This window comes from Trichoderma evansii (genome assembly GCF_050947405.1).
Source record: "Trichoderma evansii strain SZMC 28006 chromosome Unknown GGI43scaffold_4, whole genome shotgun sequence".
In the NCBI taxonomy this organism is placed as follows: Eukaryota; Fungi; Ascomycota; class Sordariomycetes; order Hypocreales; family Hypocreaceae; genus Trichoderma; species Trichoderma evansii.
In genome coordinates this window covers 378,350-397,200 of record NW_028145202.1, presented here as the reverse complement: position 1 = coordinate 397,200, position 18,851 = coordinate 378,350, and the positions used below count along the sequence as shown (strand labels likewise).

The window sequence follows — 18,851 nt, the reverse complement described above, 5'->3', positions numbered from 1 at the left end:
TCTGGGGGCTTAGGCATTATTGGATCTCGGGCTTTTTTCCCTTATCTTTATTTCTTCGTTTCCTTTTCTTTTTCGTTTTTCTTACATACACTTCGGAAAATGGGTTATGGCTGTGGCATACAGATGTATGGGCAAATATGTAGGTAGTAGTATAATGAATAACTGTATATTGTATGAATTCTCGCGCTTTCATTCTTGAATTTGATGTATCTTGGTGATTATCGCGGCCGTTTGTGTTGGTTGATGCTGCTTCCCTATCTGAAGGCTACCCTAGAAGGTATACGCTTTTTTCCCATCTGCCTATGCTGAATTAAGGGAAATAATGCTGCTAATTATGTCGGGAAGAACGGAGAAAGTTTATTTTAATAGTTTTCTTATAGCAGCACTATTTAAAATCTGACCGTAGCATCAGCTAAAACAGGTCGTTTGCCTACGAGTCATGAAATTTCAACGTAAATATATGAATAGCATACGAATGTCATGTAATTCAGTTTAACTATCTTCATTAGAACATATCTATACTAAATTACATACATCTGGTACAGAGAGAGAGAGAGAGAAAAAAAAGAAGATCCGAGCTGAGACTTGGGTCACAGACTGATTTCGACAGAGCGGTATGACACAAGAAAAAGCCCTACATGCCATGAATTTTCGCAATGTGAGCAACCCCAAGTCACTTTCAAACATGTGTAAGATGCTTATTTTACAAGACTTCGATTTTTCATACATGCTAGATATAGCTGTACAGGAATGCCCGCTTACATATACAAATGATAGCCGAAGAGAGTGAGAGAATTTCATTCTTGTACGCCACCTATACTAACCGACACTGACTCATGTTTACCGAAAGACAGCGTATTGCATTTTGACATTTCGAAGAATGAAAAAAAAAAGCTATTCCCTTAGAAAGTTTCAAGTGCTACATCTATAATTATATCTATTCGAAACGTTTCTTCTTGTTTTTCCCGTGGTAACTGCTGCTGCGAAGAAGAACAAGGGAGGGAAAGGAGCAGCGACAGCCAACAAGAAAGCAAGACTGAATACTTTCAAACTGTATGGGGCAGCAATTCTCATCCCATTCGGTACCTCAAGCCTGCTACTTGTCTTGATCTGTAGCAAAAGAAAAGGCAGAAAGAAAAAAGGGGGGTTCGTCCATTTACTACTAGCTATCTTTTGGCTTTGAATATTTCCACGATATTGAAAGCAATTGTCAGCAGTTAATAGCATTCCAATGAGAAGAAATGAACACATTAAGGCACAAAAGTGACAATATCTCCTCACAGGGCGCTAAATCAGCATCTGCTGTTGGTCAGCGTACCTAGAGAAAAAGGGGGGTCAAGTATGATTTTTTATTGCCTTGTTTGAGCAATTTCAAGAATTAGATTAAAACAAAAGTCAAACAGCTCCAACTGGAGCGGGTAACAAGCCTATGAACACGCCTGAAGAATTTTATTACTGACGCACCTGCAATCGTGTTGGTTCTCAAATTGCCTGTTATCTTCCTCTCCCACAATTTTCTTTTTCCATTTTAACCGTCCCTACTCCAAAACGGTCAATCCAGACATGCGTGGGCCCTTTCTTACCTTCTATTTCAGGTAAAATTAAGTTACGCATGTTGGTTGTTGCTCTCTCGCCTCACCGTAGTGTTATGCGCGATCATAGCCAACTTTTTTTTCTTTTTTCCTCATCTCCTTGGGTCCTCTTCTCCAGCAGCTAAGATGAATCTGTTGTTATGTTAGTCCTTCCTTATGCCAACACTCAGATAGCGGGAGGAACGGATAATGCCGCCAACATAGCGAGCATCTTCCCTCCTCTGCACATGCCATATCGGCCAAATGCCGTTATGAATTAGTTGCCGTCCGTGAGCTTGAGCTCGTAGTAGAGAAAATATCTCCAGGACACTTCCCCCCCGATCTAACAATGGCTGTGTCGTGGCGTATCGTTGCGCTTGGCCGCTCACAGGGCCTTGGCCGGGCCGCGCCAAACGGCCGGCCCCAGGCGGCCCAAAAAGCGACCGCTTTTGCGTCTTCTCGCGGAGAGAGATAGTAGACATATAAAGAAGAAAGGCGCATTTTTGATTCCTCCTCTCTTTTCTCCCCAGCTTGAAATCTGCCTTGATTGAGGCGCGGGTCTTGGTCGAAACTGGATCACGACTGGGGCTGTTGCTATTGGCCATCCGCCATGATCAAGTGAACATCCAGCCAGCAAATCATTTCACGCATCCAGAGTCGGGGCTAGAAAATTTGTCATTTCGATCCGGCACTGTCAATGGACCGTGAGCTATTGCTTCTCCATCCTCCGAGATAAACTACAGTAGCTGGCCAAAGAGGTTCGCACGCCCCTCCCCTCGCTCCCACGGTACCTGATAGATTTTATACTCCCCCTAAGTCTTCTTTTTCAAACTCATACGGAGTACATTCGGCTTGATAAATTGGCTAAAAAGACGAAAAAGCCTCGGCCACATTCTGGTATCGAATACGAAGACCGGGTTTGATTTGCCCAAGTGGAGAGAGGATGGGGAAGGGGGGCGTGCTGGCCTCCATCAAGTCTAAAAACGATCGAAGGAATAGTAGCTGTTGGTCAACCAACAGCAGCAGAGGAGCCCCGTCTCCATTCCTCACCAGAATGGGGTAGGATGTAGAGACGAAAAACAAATGAAGGAGAAGAGAAGAAATCGGACTTGAGAGATCCGCGAAGGGGCCAACACGATCGACGGGGGGCTCCAAGATTCGCCCTGATCTAGCGGAGACATTCGGAAGGCAAGAAGTCGCCGTTTGTATTCGAACTGCCGGCGGAGTTGTCGAGTGCGACCCATCATGAGATCCGGAGATCTACGAGAGATGGCGATGTTGGTGCCATCGTCCCGCTGGCTCCCGCTTGCTTACTTTGTAATAAGCTTGTGAGGTGGACATTGAGGATATGAGTTTTTTTTTTCTGGAAACACCAAATAGACATTTGCATATTCTTTAAGAGCCCGGCTTTTGAAGCGTTTCTTGACTGCGGCATAACGCTATTAGAGCGCGAAAGACAGCTACTCCCTGATTTGAGGGAGTATCTGCGCGTTATACGGCGCTTGCAATGATTTGTCTTTACTGGAAACAGGCAGCGTTGGATGACTTGACTTTCAAAAACCCCCGGCTATTTGCCCCCTCATCAGCACGAAGGTGAGTAGATGCCTATCTCTGACAAACCGGGTCAAATTATTACGAACGAACAGATGATGTCGCTAGACAAGGAATAGAGCGGTGGCGAATAAAAAGAAGAGAAAAGGGGAAAAAGAGCCCATACTCATGCCTCTACTTGTGAGGCAATACAAGGAGCGTGGGGAAGACAGACAAAATCCACAAAAATCGATGAGTTCAAGACGCACTGCCCACCATATGTCTGTTGATGCTTCTTGTCTCGCTTGGCACTTCCATGCTAGGATTAGGTCACCGGCGTTGTATAGAATACAGCGTTCTCTCTAGTCCCCTATTTCCTTAGGCGCCCTTGGGTATCTCTAGATGCACACATGGCCGGCATTTGCGGACTCGTTTTGGATATCCGTTATGACCATCTCCTCTCTGTCTTTGGGATCACCTGCCAAGTATGGGTGTGTGTGTATTATATGATCATCCTCGAGAGGACGGACCATATGTGACGGGCTTGAATACGGTTTTGGGCGTGATGACATCCGCTGGCGTGATCAGCAAAAGAACATGGCGCTTTTGCAAGAAGCTAAGGCACGCGGGGGATGTGCAAGCGGTGCTTGGGCTAGATATCGGCTAGTATTAGAACCGGCCTTGCGATGAGAAGAGACTTTGGCTTATCATTCCATTATAATGAAAGATATTTGTCGGCACGGAAGAGTTTCACCCCCTCCTTCAGGCAGATCTTCAAGACGAGCGCTTACTCAAGGAAAACCATGCAGTCTGTTTTTTTTTTCGCTCACCATTGGCTGATTCGGCCGCAAAATGTTTGCAACTATCTCATACACTTGCATAGAGAGAGCCAATATGTGTGCATAGTTAGCATCACATTAGCCAATGCCAAGTCGTGAATAGAACTGTCCGAGTGGGCTGCTAAATCGGCATTAACGGTGCGGCCTTGGCCCGCGTGCTCCGTGAGAAATATGAACAACACGAGCCTGAGAGGCCAGACTTCAGAAGATTTGCGGCTAGGGGATAGGGCATAGAGTGAGCTAGCTAAACTTGAGTCGCTCATACAGGTGAGAAATGCCAGGATGGGTTCCTAGTCGGGGCACGGATGAAGTATGAGAGTGGGCGTGGTGGTAGGGGCAAGTCATTCGCCTGCATTCACGCTCTTATCCCGCATACGGGCAGTCGATGGTGGCAACAGAAGTACCATGGCCATTATACCCCTACGGGCGGACAAGAGGCTGTGAAGAATCAAGGGGCTGATGGAGCCAAGATACTGTTCTAAGGCAGAAAAGAACCCTGTATCCGGCATCATCCCAGTGGCCATTGTCTCCACGCGCATGGAGATAGAGAGAGCGAGCTAGAGTACTAATGCGAGAAAAAGTATCTGTACTTTCACATAAGCTGTGGTTACCAGCTCATCCTAGCTTGAGAGACCAGGATGTGAATGGACAAAGACACCTGTACGCGCCTAGATTCTGAACCTGGATTCGACGATCGCTATTCTTGGACCTAGGCAGCGACGGCCTGCCGCTGTTCAACACTTTGTCAGTAAAAAGTGCGGATTTGCTGAAGCCTACGGCTACTGTAAACGAGCCAACCATGGCAATTCTTGACACTTCCGGACCGCGCTATTTCGGAGAAGTACCTAGGGTGTGGGAGGGAAGGACAAATTCTCACTCCGTATACTCCTCATTTAAGGAGAAATTAAGACTAGCTAGCCATGTGTGTGGCTCCCCTCGCTATAGAGTTCAGTTGAAAACAGCCTTGGTTCATGGCAAACATGTAATCAACTGACGTATCATGGCAACTTGAAATAGAGTTTGTGTATTCGGTAGGCAGATTCTGCTACTAAAAGGGGAGTTCAAGAAATTTGTGCAAGGTGGTATCGAAGATGATGGAGAATAGGTGATATTGCTACGATTCATAGGAAGTAAAATATGGTAGTGTTGGTTACCCACGAGGATTACCGTACTTTCAGAAGGTACAAGTGTGAACTTGCAGGTAGCGCGCTGCTGGAGGGAGAGGGGAGAAGGAAGTACCGCAAGCAGGATGGATGAACCAACAGCACAACTGATTGAAAATCGATTACGCGACCCAGTGCTCGCCCACTGCTGCGTGTGAAGAGATAAAGATTGACTGCTAGTTGCCAGTAATCTGACGTCTTAACGCCTTGCGGCGGATCATTTTAGGCCATACCATTTGATTTCTCAAGTGCTTAGTGCCAACAAGCAGCTCGACCACGCGATGTTCAAGTTGCCGCTAGAGAAAAGTCAAGAGGAAAAGAAATGGCAAATCGAAAATGAGCACATGCTAGCAGAGGCATGGGGTATGGGGGTGAATCGGACTAGCCAAAACAGGCCCCAACAGCCTGCCAGTGCCTGGATTGCTTACACGTAAGAATCGCCTAGATCGATCAAAAGATTACATAGAGCTAGCAAGTTGAATATAAGATCGCCTTCTGGTGTGGTCGTTGGGGGCCTCGCGGCTAATCGTAGACACATAGGCGCGGGCGTAGCATCGAAACCGCGGCAAGGTATTGGAAACGCAAAAGAAAGGGGTAAAGCCACCGCCCAGATGGTTACAGAGCCGGCGCTTAGATGTGAAGAACAATGGCTGTCAACAAACACCAATATCCGCTGTCGAAATAGCCGCCGAGTGTTCCACTTGGTGGATGAGGAGGGGGAGCCTGTCCGGAATTTTTAATAACAGCGATATGCTGAGAGCGTGGAAAAGTGGACAATTTGAGCGACAAGAGGAAGAGGCGCAGAGCGAGATGCATTTAGCACGGTGTTTAGAGAGTACGTTGGTACTCAGCGTCCCGTAACCATGACCAACAATATCTAACAAATAGGCCGAATCACGCAAACAAGGAACAGCCAGGGGAGAGGTCAGGGGCAAGCTGATGAGCAGCAGCAAACCTTGTAGTACTGCGAGTGTTTGTTTTACCACCCCAAATTGGCAAATGATATGCGAGCAATGGCATTACTTGATGGCGCCATGTGAGACTGCGTACTGCGAGATGGCTCAACGCAAGGCTGTCTTCATCGTTTTGGTAGATCCTTCAAGTGCGGCGAAGCAGAGCAAGGCCGCTGAACAAGGCCGCAGGTCGAGTATGAGCGCAGCAGCATTCATGTAGGAAGCACCGATGGTGTATGTTTACGGTTTGAGATGTAAGAAAGTTCGGAGAAATACGAGACATTGTCCTCCTCTTCCCTGAAGACAATACCGTAATCGCAAAGAAGAGCCTAGTCTTGCTAGGCGTCTCGAGGGGCAGTGCGCTGAATGCGACACCGAGCACCCCAGCCAGTGCTAACAATTGCATAGGTGGGTGGAAATAGAAAATGCTGTTGGTTCAAAGAGGCCAGTCAACCTGGCAAAGAGGAGGGCATGGACGATTCTGCGTTGGCCTTTTGCAATGAGCAGGTAGGTCTATAGTTACAGTGCAGGCTCGCTTACTGCGCTATCGGTACCCAATCGCAGGTGTTTTCAGGGCGGGTAGACGCGCGCGTAGGTGTGCCGCTTGCGGACTAGCGTAAAACACCGGAGCGGTCGCCCATTGGCCGGGCAAGGGCTGTGCGGGCAGGTGCAAGGATACCTAGCTTGTGGAGGGGGCGTGGCCAGTATTGTCCAATGCAAATCGAGAAGATCCCTACTAGCGCGTACCGACGGGACGGATCGCACTATGCTAGTGCGTGTTAGCGCAATGGAGCGCGACGCCATCAGATGAGTGGCCAGACGCGGGGCCGAACTCTGCTGCGTCGTCGCAAGAACCAGCACGCGGGCGAGAAAATAAAAAAAAAAAAAGAGCGAGAGCCCTGCCCCCTTGCTTGGCTCTCAGTCCCAGTCGGATCATCCACAGCCTGGACCTATCACTTTCGTCCTCAATGACTCCCTTCCCTAGGCCAGTGATTCACTCATTCCGCTTCGGTTTCCGTCCTCCGACTGCGACGTCGTACTACCACCGCTCATAATTCGTCCAGATAGGGGCATGGAAACGGTGTGGCGCCACTGCCCGGCCACTGTCGTCAGTCGGCGGTCATCCCTCCGACTCCCCCCATGTTAGCACTCCGCATTTTGTGATGTGCCGTTATTGGAGTTGCGGCAAGATCATGTTGGACAGCACTGTAGAGCCAAAGCGGGAAAAAGAAACAACAAAGGCTAACAGCATGGAAACTTTGAGCGTTGGCACGATCGCATCGGCAGTGCCCTGAGAACCACTGTCTCCCGTTGGTGAGGCAAGCTCAAGCTCTACAGCGGAAGCAAGAGGTACACCCCAACCGCCTGCAGCCGTCTGTTCAGGGCTGCGGAGCCGCATATCTCAAGCTCATGCATCTCTCTCGGCCACTGCCATAAGGAGTACGGCTTCCTCTCGGGCGAATTCCGCCAGAGCACCCCATGCCGAATGGTTTGCTGCGGCCTAGAACAAAAGTTCAACATGGCTTTGACTCCGCTGCGCGAGATTTGAGAATGTTACGGTCCCGACAGCGTGGAAATTAAGGCAAGACTCGTGCGTTCATACGACCTTGGACGGGGGTTTCGGGCAGCATGTACGATGCGACCTTTCACACTTGGGCAATGTGCTCAGGTGGGCCGCTGTGAGTATAGAGGACTGCTTCGTACTCTACTCTCCAATGGTGTTTAAACTCTGTCTTTTTTGTCATGTCTCTCACCCTTAGGCCTTATACTTGACTCGGTCAGTGGTGACGGGCTTAGCGTTCTCGTAGGGCAATCGGAATTGGCTGCTGCGTACACTGAACTCTGCTAAGTGGGACCGGTGTCTTGCCAGCTAACACTGCGTATTCTGTCAATTGCTGGTCGACATCTCGGCAACATGTGTTTCCGAAATCTGGCTTGACTGCTGGAAAGTGCACTAGCCGTGGCAGAAGGAGATAAAGAGCCAACCACAGCAGCAAAGGCGGCAGCACCAGCCGTTCCCTCTATCCTGAAGAGTGGCTACTGTCTCTCATGAAATTTGCTCGAGGAACAGTGCTGCGCTAGAGGCGTCAAGAGTGGTAGCAGTGCGCATGAGCACGGAGCGTGGCGTGGCAAGCTGCCGCTACGCTACTTGCCTTGGCATCTATTGAAAATACATGATTGCCACCTGACAAGCCATTGAATGATGTGATGTGATTGAGTGACTGGCTGAATGGCTGAGTGAATGGGCAAGCGGCACATTTAGCATTCCCCCAGCTAACAGTCATGATCCACTGGATAAACAAGCACACAAGCCGCGCCCCTTTCAGGGATATCGCAGTCGACAGCTGCTGATCTACCGGCCGGAGCCAGGCGAGAGAAAGCGGGGCAGAAGGAGCGTCGATGAACGGACGTAGAAAATCGTGGCCGGCAGATTAGATCCTAGCACCTCTATGATCTATATGAGCTGTTGTGAAGCATATACCGCCACCATCCGAATCGACATACAAGCAGTCGTCGGTCGCGACGGGTATCAGCTTTGTCTTTGAGCGATCACTTTCCTCCGCGCTGATTGCGGGTACATTGTCGGGGCACACAAGTCGGAGGGGCAGCTTTTACCTCAGACCACTCTGATGCTAATCTGCTAGACCCGTGGAATAGAGGCCTTCGAGACTTCTAGGTCGCTGCGCACGGGTGCAGACTCAAGCTAGCGGCACTGTCAATGAGATGCTAGGTCCAGGGCACAATCCAAACCGTGGCCTGGCTGAGGACGGCGTGGCTCCTTTGGGGGATAGATTCTGCGCTTGAGTTTAGGCCGTGTCACGTCTGCCGGCCGGCTCCTGGCAAACGCTTCTAGGGCCACGCAGATAGTTGCTTATTTGGCCGTGAGCAGCTGCGGCAGCTGCGGCAGCGCCGTAGGCCGAGACGAGTCACTAGAGTTTTGCAAACCTCGATCGACTGATGAAGATTGGCTCCAAGAAAGACGACGATGTGGGAATGGCCGGCAGTTTAGGCCGCACTGTGCTGCTGGCTATGTGGTGCGCGAAGGCAGTGCTGCGGTGCGGCCCATTCAAGGCAGACCGGCCAAGATTGGCTTTGACACTGCACACTTCATACAGTACTAGCAGGTAGGTACGAAGCACTTCGGCAGGGGGACTTGCCAACTGTATTTTGCCCAGTTCCTGCAGTTTTCGAGATGCTCTGGAGTAAGGCAAGTATTAGCGTGCGGATGTTCGTACTAGCTACCGCTCGGCTTAGTAGGCGTCGTCACATTCCAGCAAGTACACAGAACCTCTGCGTGCTGGCTAAGAAAGACAGCGCGCTAGACTCAGCTGGGAAGACACTTCAGCTAAAGTAGCCCTACTAGGTCGAACTGGAATTTAGACCAGCGAATGATTTCCAATTCCCCACCGCCCGGCGGATCCTGGTTTCTGCCACTTGAGCTATTGAGGCTCCCTCGCATTGCCCTCACCATTCACCTCATTCAGAGATGCTGGAGGTGGCTGACTAGTACGATCTCGGCAATCGCGGTGTCTCTTGCGCTTTGGCTGGCTCATGCCCTATGCCGGGGTTTTGCATCTGCCAGCGCACTGCAGTCTGCCTTCGGGCTCTCCCTCGTGGCGGCTGGCTCTGCCTTGGATACGATACTATGGATCTTCCCCCTCCCCTACATCGAACATCCCTTGCAGCCTCTGTGCCACAGACCTGGCTGGCAAAAAGATTTTCAGCCTCCAATACTCTTTTCAAAAGCTACGATGGGGGCCCAGCTGAAAGTCTCAAAGACTATGATATCACGTCTTGGAGCGGTGGATGTGTCTATCATACTAGCTTCTGCCCGCGATGCAGTCATGCCCCGATGAGTGTCTTCACATGAACAGTGGAGATAGATTTAGCCCCTGCAGGAACCGTCTTTGCGTAAATGTACTTTGCTCCATAGCAATTACGAGTACATCGCCGACGGACTATTTCGATGCTGAAATGGTTCACTGGGTACGTCAGTGGCTCTCCGAAGCGCCTTCATCTGTCTCAGCTATCTCTCCATAACCAGTCGCTACCCCTGGATGTATAATTTCTGCTGGGCTCTGGTTGTGGCTCACGAACGCATCCAAAGCTGACAGCAGCAACGACAATTCAAAGGCGAATCTGTCAGTTTATTGAGCAATGTCAAATGGCAAAGTCAGGCACTGGGAATATACTCTGATATTGGGATATACCTACTAATTACACGCAGTCGCCCGTGCTCACCGACCGCTGCCGGGGTGAGAAATGGACGAAGAAGGCACTCAGTTCCCCTTGGTCTAGTGTCCCCGCTGCTATTGATTGTTCTCTGACTCTTGCCCGGCCTCATTCAGGACGTCCTTTTCCCCATCTGGTCGTATGCGGCAGCAGCTTGCGAGTACTGCCTTTCTATTGTCATGTGTCCACTGCATGCTTTTGATTTTCACTCATCGGACTAATTGCAGTACGTACTTCGTACAGACGGCGGTGCTACTACATGCAAAAAGAAAGATACACTCGGCATCTCCTTGGATCTCCTACATCTACGCCCCCACCTGTTCGCTCTCACGCCCCTGTCTACTCCAGCAAAAGCCCAATCTCCAGTTCTGGGTGTTCTAGCCTAAGTCGCACCCTCGGCGGCTATCTCATGCACGGCATGACAGTATCTGCCACTGTATGGTACATTGCGACCGCAGCCCTGCCTGCATCTACAGGGGGGCTTAGTTCGACGCCATACGACTCTAGCTGCACTCCCCGACCCCCCAGTCGATTGTTGACCAGGGTCAAGAACAGCGATCCCTGTACCCTAGTCCCACGCTGTGACACTTTGTACTGATTTTCCGTGTGCTCGTCGACTCACTTCCCTGCAATCTTGGATGCTACCTGAGAGCTCGCCCGGCTGTTGATCTGAGCCTCCATTTATACAAAGACTCTTGCCATCTCTTCCTGTCTCATCCCCCTCGCAAGATCTCTTCTTCATCCACCACTTCAGCACCTCTTGTGTTCTTCCCTTGCCAGATCATCAGCACCTTCAACCATCCACCGCCGCGACCAAGGCAATAGGCAGAATCCTTCACCTTTGACGGACGGTTCTTTGGCCATTGCAAACTGCCCACCCTTCACACCCGGCTTCCAGTCGTCTTTTCCCCAAATAATACATAAACGTGCCTCGTTACGGACTTCAAGCGACACAAATCTCTTTGTTCTTCTTGCTTTTTCTACACACCAGCTACTACACTAATCAGCTCACACGGTTGATTAAGCTGCTACCCTTTGCTCCCCTTTGCACCATTGCCGGCATTCGAAAGGTCGGTCTTTGGTAAAGGGCTTACCTACCAAGCTCCACAACTACATTGCCATTACACTTATTTTATTTCTCTCTCTCTCTTTCTTTAATCCCAAAGAAGTCCTTGGCTAGTTTTTTAACACCCAAGGCACTTTACCCAAAGCTCCACCTGCATGAACATGGTAGAGCAACAACAATACATTACTGCAGGTCTCCCACACACAGGTGACCTAGCAGGATCTCACAGCTTGTCTGACGACAGATCCATCGCGTCTGTGGGCACTCCAACCTATTCAGAAGTGACATCCTTCTCAACAGTATGTATTTACCCCCTTTCTCCCGAGAACCCTGCGCTCTAGAAAAAAAAATGCATCATTCGCCGCTTTACAGTTCTTTACTCCCCTGCCTTGTCCTGGCTCTTGCAAATGGCTGCAAGCTTATCAATCGTCTCTTTTCATAGGTTTCTTCTTTCAACATCCCTGCTCCGTGCGACTCGAGCCTTCTTACTCCCATTTCTACCACCAGCTCTCCCCCACTCCAACAAATCCGTAAATTAGGGGCGCAGTATCCTCCTCCTCCGAGCACTCCCTATACGCAGGTGCCAACCCCTCCCGGAAGCTCCAAGATGTATCACCAGTCGTGGGGCAACCAGTTCGACATGCACAGTCAAAGTGCGCAGAGCAGCTCCCCAATGAGTAGCCATGTGCCAGTGGCACAGGATTTCTACATGGAAGACCGCCGCACGCCCAACCCTCCGTCGGAGCCATACTATGGGGCCTTCAGCGTATCTGACGGCCCAGACACGCAGTCAATCCACAACCCAGGACCAGCGCCCTATTATGTCAATATGGGCAGCATGGACAGTCAAAACTCTATGCTAATGCGCGACAATCGCCCCCTCCCATTAGATCCGCACCCCCGTGACATGGAGCGCGGTCCTCTCCCTCCATCATCCCTTCTCAGCCAGTATCATGACATCCGGCGAGCCAGTACAGATGATCGCAGCTACAGCAGTCGTACCGACCCCATTCGCCGCTCCTCCAGCGGTTCTCCTCGCCGCCGCCCTGCAACTCAGGGCAGCACGCGAGTGAAGAAGTCAAGGTCATCAAAGAGGGGCGCCTCGCTTCGCGGCCAGCAGCAAGCTGACCCTGGCGATGAGCACAAAAACTGTTTCGGTCAAGAAGTCCCTCCTCCCATCAAGAAGGGATGTCCCGAAGAGGAGAGATGCATCTTTGAGTCTCGATGGCGACACCGCTCCCAAAGGGGGCAGGATATGTGGGATAGCATCCAAGCAGACTTTACCAAGAAGTTTGGCAAGAAGCACGGCAAAGAAATGCTACAGATGAAATTCAAACGCGGCCGTTCCAAATTCTATGACTGGCTTGACCAGGATGTAAGTAGTCTATGCTTTTTCTTTTCCTCCCCATTCCGAACGATGCTAATGGAATTGCTTTATCAAATAGAATAAGATACTCCAAGCCGCTTTCAAGAGATTAGAGAGAGATAGATACCAAATCCTTCTCAACTACTTTCTTGAAATGGGCGGGTCCCGAAACATGCTTCTAAGCGCCAGCGATATTGAAATCAAGATCGTTAATGACCTCAAATGGGAAGAGGCAATTTATATTGAGGGCTTGGACGAGTGTATCCGCCGCCGCCGCAAGTCCATTGTCAAGAAGCGATCCAGTGGCCGAGGAGAACCTGGTGGCGACATTGCCGTGAGCGACGACCTATTGCGAATTTCCCAGACCCCTCATAGCGAAGAAGAAGTGATCAATCAGGTATACGGTGCACGACGAGATCGCTGGGATGAGGACATTGCCTCTGTAAACGGCGAAATGATGAATGCTCATTTGTGGGAGAACCGGGCTCCGATCAAGATGGAAAATGATACGCTACTTCCTCCAGCCGAACATCTAGCACGCATTAACCCTCACCCCGTCAGTAGCCCCTATATCCCACCGGTATCAGTGTATCATCAGTCAAATTCAAAAGCACCCTGATGCGGGAACCACGGCAGGCGTCAAGGTCAAACGGGACGGGGTAGAATTAATTGGTGGGATCGGCCGGGAGTGGGAGAAGGAAGACTTTGGGGGTGGGAAATGCCCGAGGCGTCTCTCTCGCTCTCTTTCCTTTGTTTCACTGCTTAGAAAACTTCAATCTTCTCGACGAAGAATCATCACTCTTTTTTTTCAGGATATCACGCATTATTCTTCAAAGATCTGTTTTATTTATTTGCCTTTGAATGTTTTTAATTCCTCATCAAGTCTGTCATCTTTTTTTCATCTTTTCTCTTATTGATGCTGGCACAGCCAAGGGTTTGGGGGGAGGGAGGCTTGGGATGACCTAAAGACGGATACAAATCTCACGATATTTTTAGATGCATAATGTGTTGACTTGCTGAATTTACATCGCATTGTCTATAGGTAGCTCCACCATTGTACACTTGAGGAATACATAAAATAAATAATCAATACAACGTTACTATGACACTGTGCTCCGAGCAAAATATTTGCGTATCAGTCTCTCTTGATGAAAGATTTCTACTGTATTGCTGCGTCTCTGTGTGCGGCAGCTGATCGGCCATAAAGAGCCAGCGGTCGTCGGTGATAAAGTCGGCTTAGTAGACGACTGCTAGAGGCCAGAAAGCGGAAATGTGGGCCGCAAACAACTTGCATTTACGACTATGACCAGGTAGGCACTTAGGTGTGGACGCTTTTCTCTGTCCTCTTTTCTTTCCGCACGCCTTTGAAATGACCGAGAACCACCGAGCAAAAGGTACTTGGGGGTGCCAAACGGGATGCTTATACCGTGCGTTCTGCCTTCTATACGACTGGGCGCTGCGCATGCCTGCATCTATTGTTTATTTATATAGTGACACGGCTAAAGAGACTAGGAGCTTCGGATTTCATTCAGGTACCATACCCAGGCACACCAATGGTTAGTACGGGCAGGTGGAGGGCCTCCAAATTCGGCTCGCTGCAGAGTTTGCCCAGCAGTGAACAGCAACAGTGATGATTGTTTTTATTATTAAAAAAAGGGGAGGGGGAAATGAAAAGAAAGAGGATGAAAAGAAAGAGGATGAAAAGAAAGAGAGGGGAGTAGGAGGGGAGGGGGAATGGGAAAATGGAGGGGAATGAGAGGGGAAGAGCAACCGGGCAAAAACATGAAGGAAGAAGGCTGCAGCGCAATGCTTCATCGTGCAAGAGCTACGTAGTGATCACCGGTTCAGGCTCTTTCCGTTGACTTTGCCCAACTGAGCCGCATATACATCTGGCCTGGTCTGGCCTGGTCTGGTCTGCGGCTTTACCGCTTTGTTTTCTTCCTCTTCATCATCATCGTCCGCTTCTGCTTTTCTTCCATTCTGTGCACCCTCGCCCCACGCACCGCAATTTCATGCGGTGGCCAGCTTGCTCTCACCTCCTCGCCTCTTCCTTTTGCCCCCCTCCAGGGTTTGTGATGCAGTGTTTTCTGCTCCAGGTAAAGCGTGTACCCGACAGAAGGGAACTGGTGGTGTGGGCTCGTCGCGGTTTGGACGGTCAGCCCGTGTTGCCTGTTGATATGCCTGCTGGGCGCGTCCTCTGTGTCCTGAATGGACAAAATACCTTGCTGTTTCCACTGGCCTTGCATCGAGACCTGGCCACCCCCGTTTTTGCCTGCTTTGAGGTAGCTCGCGAGAGGAGAAAAGGCGAGATGAGACGAACGGTCGCCGATGTCCATGGCTGGCACCTTGGCCATCAACAGTCGCTTATGGATACTTGAACGGTGCTGCGGCAGCCCTGCAAGGCCCATGGAGGGCGCATTTTGTTTCCAAGACGGCCATACGGAGGCGCTTTGTTGGTGGCCAGCGAACAAAAGTCCAAACTTGGGCTCTTTTGGCTGCAGGCATGCATACACACACACGTCCTTTGTTGTCGATACACAGTCCCCATATGGAGGAGTACTCTTTGCTGTGGTGCTCACACAAAGTACTTTCTCGTACGAGTACACCCTTGTTCCTCTGCCTCTTTGACTGTTCCCTGCTACGCTATATGGGCGGAGTGACAGTGCGTTTTTTTTTTCACATGCACGCATGCACTGTCCGCTCCCCCCATCCGACTCCATTGAGAATGAGACGCTGGGACTTATTGTGCTGTCCTTTTGGCTTCCTCACTGTCTTAGGGAAAGACTAATGATACTTTGGTCGCGTTAGAGGAAAATCGCTGCGAGAAACGGCTCTGTCAATCGTTAAATGCTTAGGTTGAAAATGCTCGGAAACTGGATTTGGCTGCCCGCACAGCTCACGATTACAAAATGTTTAGCTAGCATGGTCAGCACATGGCCAGCTCGGGATCGTGTCGCTTAAGACCGCCAGGGGAGCAAAACCTTGGAACTGCTGGGGCTGAGGCCTAAGCTCGAAAATCATGATCGAAGTACTGCTAGTACAGATGCGCTAGGCGGAGGTAGCATTGTAGAAGAGGCGTTTTTTCAGCCAAGCAGAATGCTAAAAAAAAAAAAAACATGAGAGAAGTAGAGAAGTAGAGAAGGACGGTCTTGAGCCCTCTTACTTGGCCCTTATTTCTCCCTTTTCTCCCCTTTTCTATCTCTTTATCAAACTCACATTCTTACAAGCAGGTCTGGTATCTGGTACTATTGACTCTTAGTGCTTGGCAGCACATGGCAACACGGGCAAGATAAAGTGTCAGATGTGCCCACAATGTTAAGCCAGCCGGCGAGGGCGCTTGGGAGCCACCTCGCCATCGATCCCGCTCGCTAGGACAACAGCTCGATCTGCCAACAGTCCACAAGCGTGTAGCCGCCGCAGAGAGCCTATCTTAAACGCCCTACTATTTTAATTTTCCCAATGGGCCTTTTATTTTTCTGACTTCGCCTCGATTTTCGGGCGGGATTCGCGGATGAACACAGTCGCACTGTACGGGACACCCATGCCCTGTCGGTCCCGACAGTCTGGAAAATGACGCGGTGGAAAGCGGATTCGTAATTTGGGGTCCACGCCTCCAATGAAAGCAGCAAACCAGGCGAGGACGAAGGAATGGAGGGCAAGGTTGGGGGCAAGGGGCTGTCCCTTCCTCCTCGTTTCCCAGCTTCTCCTTCGACTTGCAGACTCTGGATTTTGAATAGCGAAGCGAAGCAAACCCAAAGAATTGTGTCAGAGTATAGCAGCAGTGTGTCTTCGGTCGGGTAATGGCAACTCGGCTGGCGGCCGTGCTTTTGGCTCGTGTTGACGGCGCGCCCCGGCCGGCCGCGGGACGTAATGCGGAGTCCATGTCAGCCGATGTACGGAGCAGTGCTCTCCAAAAAATCGATGATGGCACACAAGCAACGCTTCATATTAGGGGCCACACATATCAAGAAGGAGCGTACTTTTGCATACCGTACAGGTGACATACGGTCTCCATTAGGATGGACACACTTCATACAGCGCATGCACGGAATAGTCCTATTCCATATCGTTCATATCCATCAAGACGGTGCAGTGCATGGGAAAGTAGCATCATGTACAAGCACACGCCCTCGTATAGCAGGGGTAGTGAAGCCAGCGAAGCAAGCCGTTCAATTTTATCCACCCATACACACGCCCAGGGCTTTTTTTACGCATCCAAGTAGCTACAGTGTGCTACGTGACAAGCGAATAGCCTGATTTCTGCTGTGCAGCTTCTCGAACATTGTTCAAGGTTGTGATGAGGGCTGAAGCTGGCGGACGGTTCGCTACATGACATGCTTGTTTGGTCATACGAGCGACCACACCCGGGACCTTCGGGAGAGTGTACAAAGTATGATGTATACACGGCAACTTTTGTATACTGATCGCTGTATACACGTACGAGTAGGGCAACTATGAGTGGAAGCCTACAGTCGGAACAAGTCTAAAAAGGTAGAAATACAGGGCCTTCGGAAGAAAAACTAAGGCAGAGGCAAGAGGGTTGCAATGCGTTTGGCGTCATGACATCTGCATCTCTCCCCGACCGTCTATGCCGCAGCTGCTCGGGAGTTGATTTGGGGGCTTGTGTGCGTGACCCCAGACAATGAGGAGGTGCCGAGGCTAGGCGGATGCGTGGAGCGATGGATGTGATGAGATTTGCGCAGAGACAGCACATGCTGCTACTGTAGTAGCACTGGTATATTGACAGAGGTCAGATACTGATAAGTCATGCTGCCATGGGATCCACTAGAGCTGGAGGAAAGCAGCAGGTAAGCAGCAATCACATTTCAGAGCAGCCATCTGCACCGTGGTAAGCTCCAAGTGCAGATGGTATGTCACTGCCATCCATGATATTCGGGAATAATATATCATTTCACCACCGCCCTTGGCGCTGCTACTGGAAATTTGGAAGGCCTGTCGGTGTGAGGCCAATGAACAAATGCCAAATAAGAACTGCCAGAGCTGGAAACCTTTGTCTAAGTAACGGCGTGTTACAACGCCGTGTACTCCGCATTGACGTCGAGCGGCTTTGAAGCAATTTTAATTGTATGAGTAGGACGACCTTCCGGCCTGATAGCAACCAGGTAAGTGGCCTGAAACTACTGCCTACATTAGCACCACCTATTTTCGATCTGCTAGTGTATCCTGCTGTGCAAGCCTCGATTAGGCAGATAGACCTGGCCAAGTAAGGTACCGACACCTTGCATGCTGCTGTGCATCTATCTATACTCCGTACTTTGTGCCTGGAGTCATGTACCACCAACTACTGCACTGGGGGAGGGTTTTTTTTTTTTTTTTTTGCCGATTATGGGCTCTTATGCCATGCGAAGCGAGGTGCGTAGCTAAGCCAAGTGTGCGGCTAGGCCCTTTCATTTATTTCAGCTAGCTCTCAAGCGATACGGTGATGGTCTTCGCTCGGTATGGTAAACGTCCTGCTGCTGGTGACCAATTCTTCAGCGTTGTGAATACCTTGTACCGAATAAGCTGTCTCTCCGGAACCTTCACCTCGTTGAATTAGCGACAATTGGAGAAGCCCCAGTTCATCTCCAAAAATCCGGCGCTTGTCCTGTTGCAGCAAATACGCAACATATTATGACGAATCCTTTGTATTTTGTCACTGCACGCTTGTGCATATGAAGTACTACCACAGTATGACACGCCACGGAATTGGTCCCGCACAGGGAGGTCCTTGTACAAAACTCATCTCTCTCTGAAGTGGAGCAATTCATACATCGTTTTGTCCTCTTATTCTAGCTACAGGGGTGTCTTGCTCTTTTAAAACAAGATTTTTCTTTTCTTGCCTGCTGAACGCTCGCTTTCTATAACTTGGCATACTGGGAAAAAACATTGGACCGTGGTCATGGAGGGGCAAAAATATCCTTCATTTATATTACTGCCTACTGGGGATCACTATAGCCGGCACTCACTCGCCAGGAGTCCAACTATAGTTCTGAGACTAGTAGGGGCTGATGACAACCAGGGGGGGGGGGGGGGGGGGCGTCGTTTTTGCACACAATATAAAAAAGGGGGGTGTTTTAAATGGAGATTGAAGAATTTACGCGATGTTTGTTATTGGCTGCCTAAAAAAATT

The 18,851-nt window shown here is 50.0% G+C and overlaps 5 protein-coding genes across 5 annotated transcripts; 3 read left to right on the top strand and 2 right to left on the bottom strand.

Annotated features, from left to right (window-relative positions):
• Positions 1 to 6,159: 6,159 nt before the first annotated feature.
• Positions 6,160 to 6,567, top strand: GGI43DRAFT_380992 (uncharacterized protein; the record flags this gene model as incomplete). Its single annotated transcript, XM_083203055.1, has 2 exons — positions 6,160 to 6,272; positions 6,465 to 6,567. 2 exons carry the CDS (start codon positions 6,160 to 6,162, stop codon positions 6,565 to 6,567), a joined length of 216 nt encoding a protein of 71 aa, XP_083063122.1.
• A 360-nt stretch (positions 6,568 to 6,927) lies between these two features.
• Positions 6,928 to 8,201, bottom strand: GGI43DRAFT_397601 (uncharacterized protein). Its single transcript, XM_083205124.1, has one exon. It carries the CDS (start codon positions 7,453 to 7,455, stop codon positions 7,228 to 7,230), a length of 228 nt encoding a protein of 75 aa, XP_083063121.1. The 5' UTR covers positions 7,456 to 8,201; the 3' UTR covers positions 6,928 to 7,227.
• Positions 8,202 to 9,370: 1,169 nt separating this feature from the next.
• Positions 9,371 to 10,231, top strand: GGI43DRAFT_283627 (uncharacterized protein). The gene has a single exon (XM_083201262.1). It carries the CDS (start codon positions 9,446 to 9,448, stop codon positions 9,911 to 9,913), a length of 468 nt encoding a protein of 155 aa, XP_083063120.1. The 5' UTR covers positions 9,371 to 9,445; the 3' UTR covers positions 9,914 to 10,231.
• Positions 10,232 to 10,977: 746 nt separating this feature from the next.
• On the top strand, positions 10,978 to 13,953 carry GGI43DRAFT_283667 (uncharacterized protein). The gene is made up of 3 exons (XM_083201264.1): positions 10,978 to 11,654; positions 11,798 to 12,730; positions 12,801 to 13,953. Exons 1-3 carry the CDS (start codon positions 11,511 to 11,513, stop codon positions 13,338 to 13,340), a joined length of 1,617 nt encoding a protein of 538 aa, XP_083063119.1. The 5' UTR covers positions 10,978 to 11,510; the 3' UTR covers positions 13,341 to 13,953.
• A 461-nt stretch (positions 13,954 to 14,414) lies between these two features.
• On the bottom strand, positions 14,415 to 15,834 carry GGI43DRAFT_283658 (uncharacterized protein). The gene is made up of 2 exons (XM_083201263.1): positions 15,703 to 15,834; positions 14,415 to 15,638 (listed from the first exon to the last, which is right to left on the bottom strand). Exon 2 carries the CDS (start codon positions 15,439 to 15,441, stop codon positions 14,644 to 14,646), a length of 798 nt encoding a protein of 265 aa, XP_083063118.1. The 5' UTR covers positions 15,442 to 15,638; positions 15,703 to 15,834; the 3' UTR covers positions 14,415 to 14,643.
• Between the last annotated feature and the right edge of the window lie 3,017 nt (positions 15,835 to 18,851).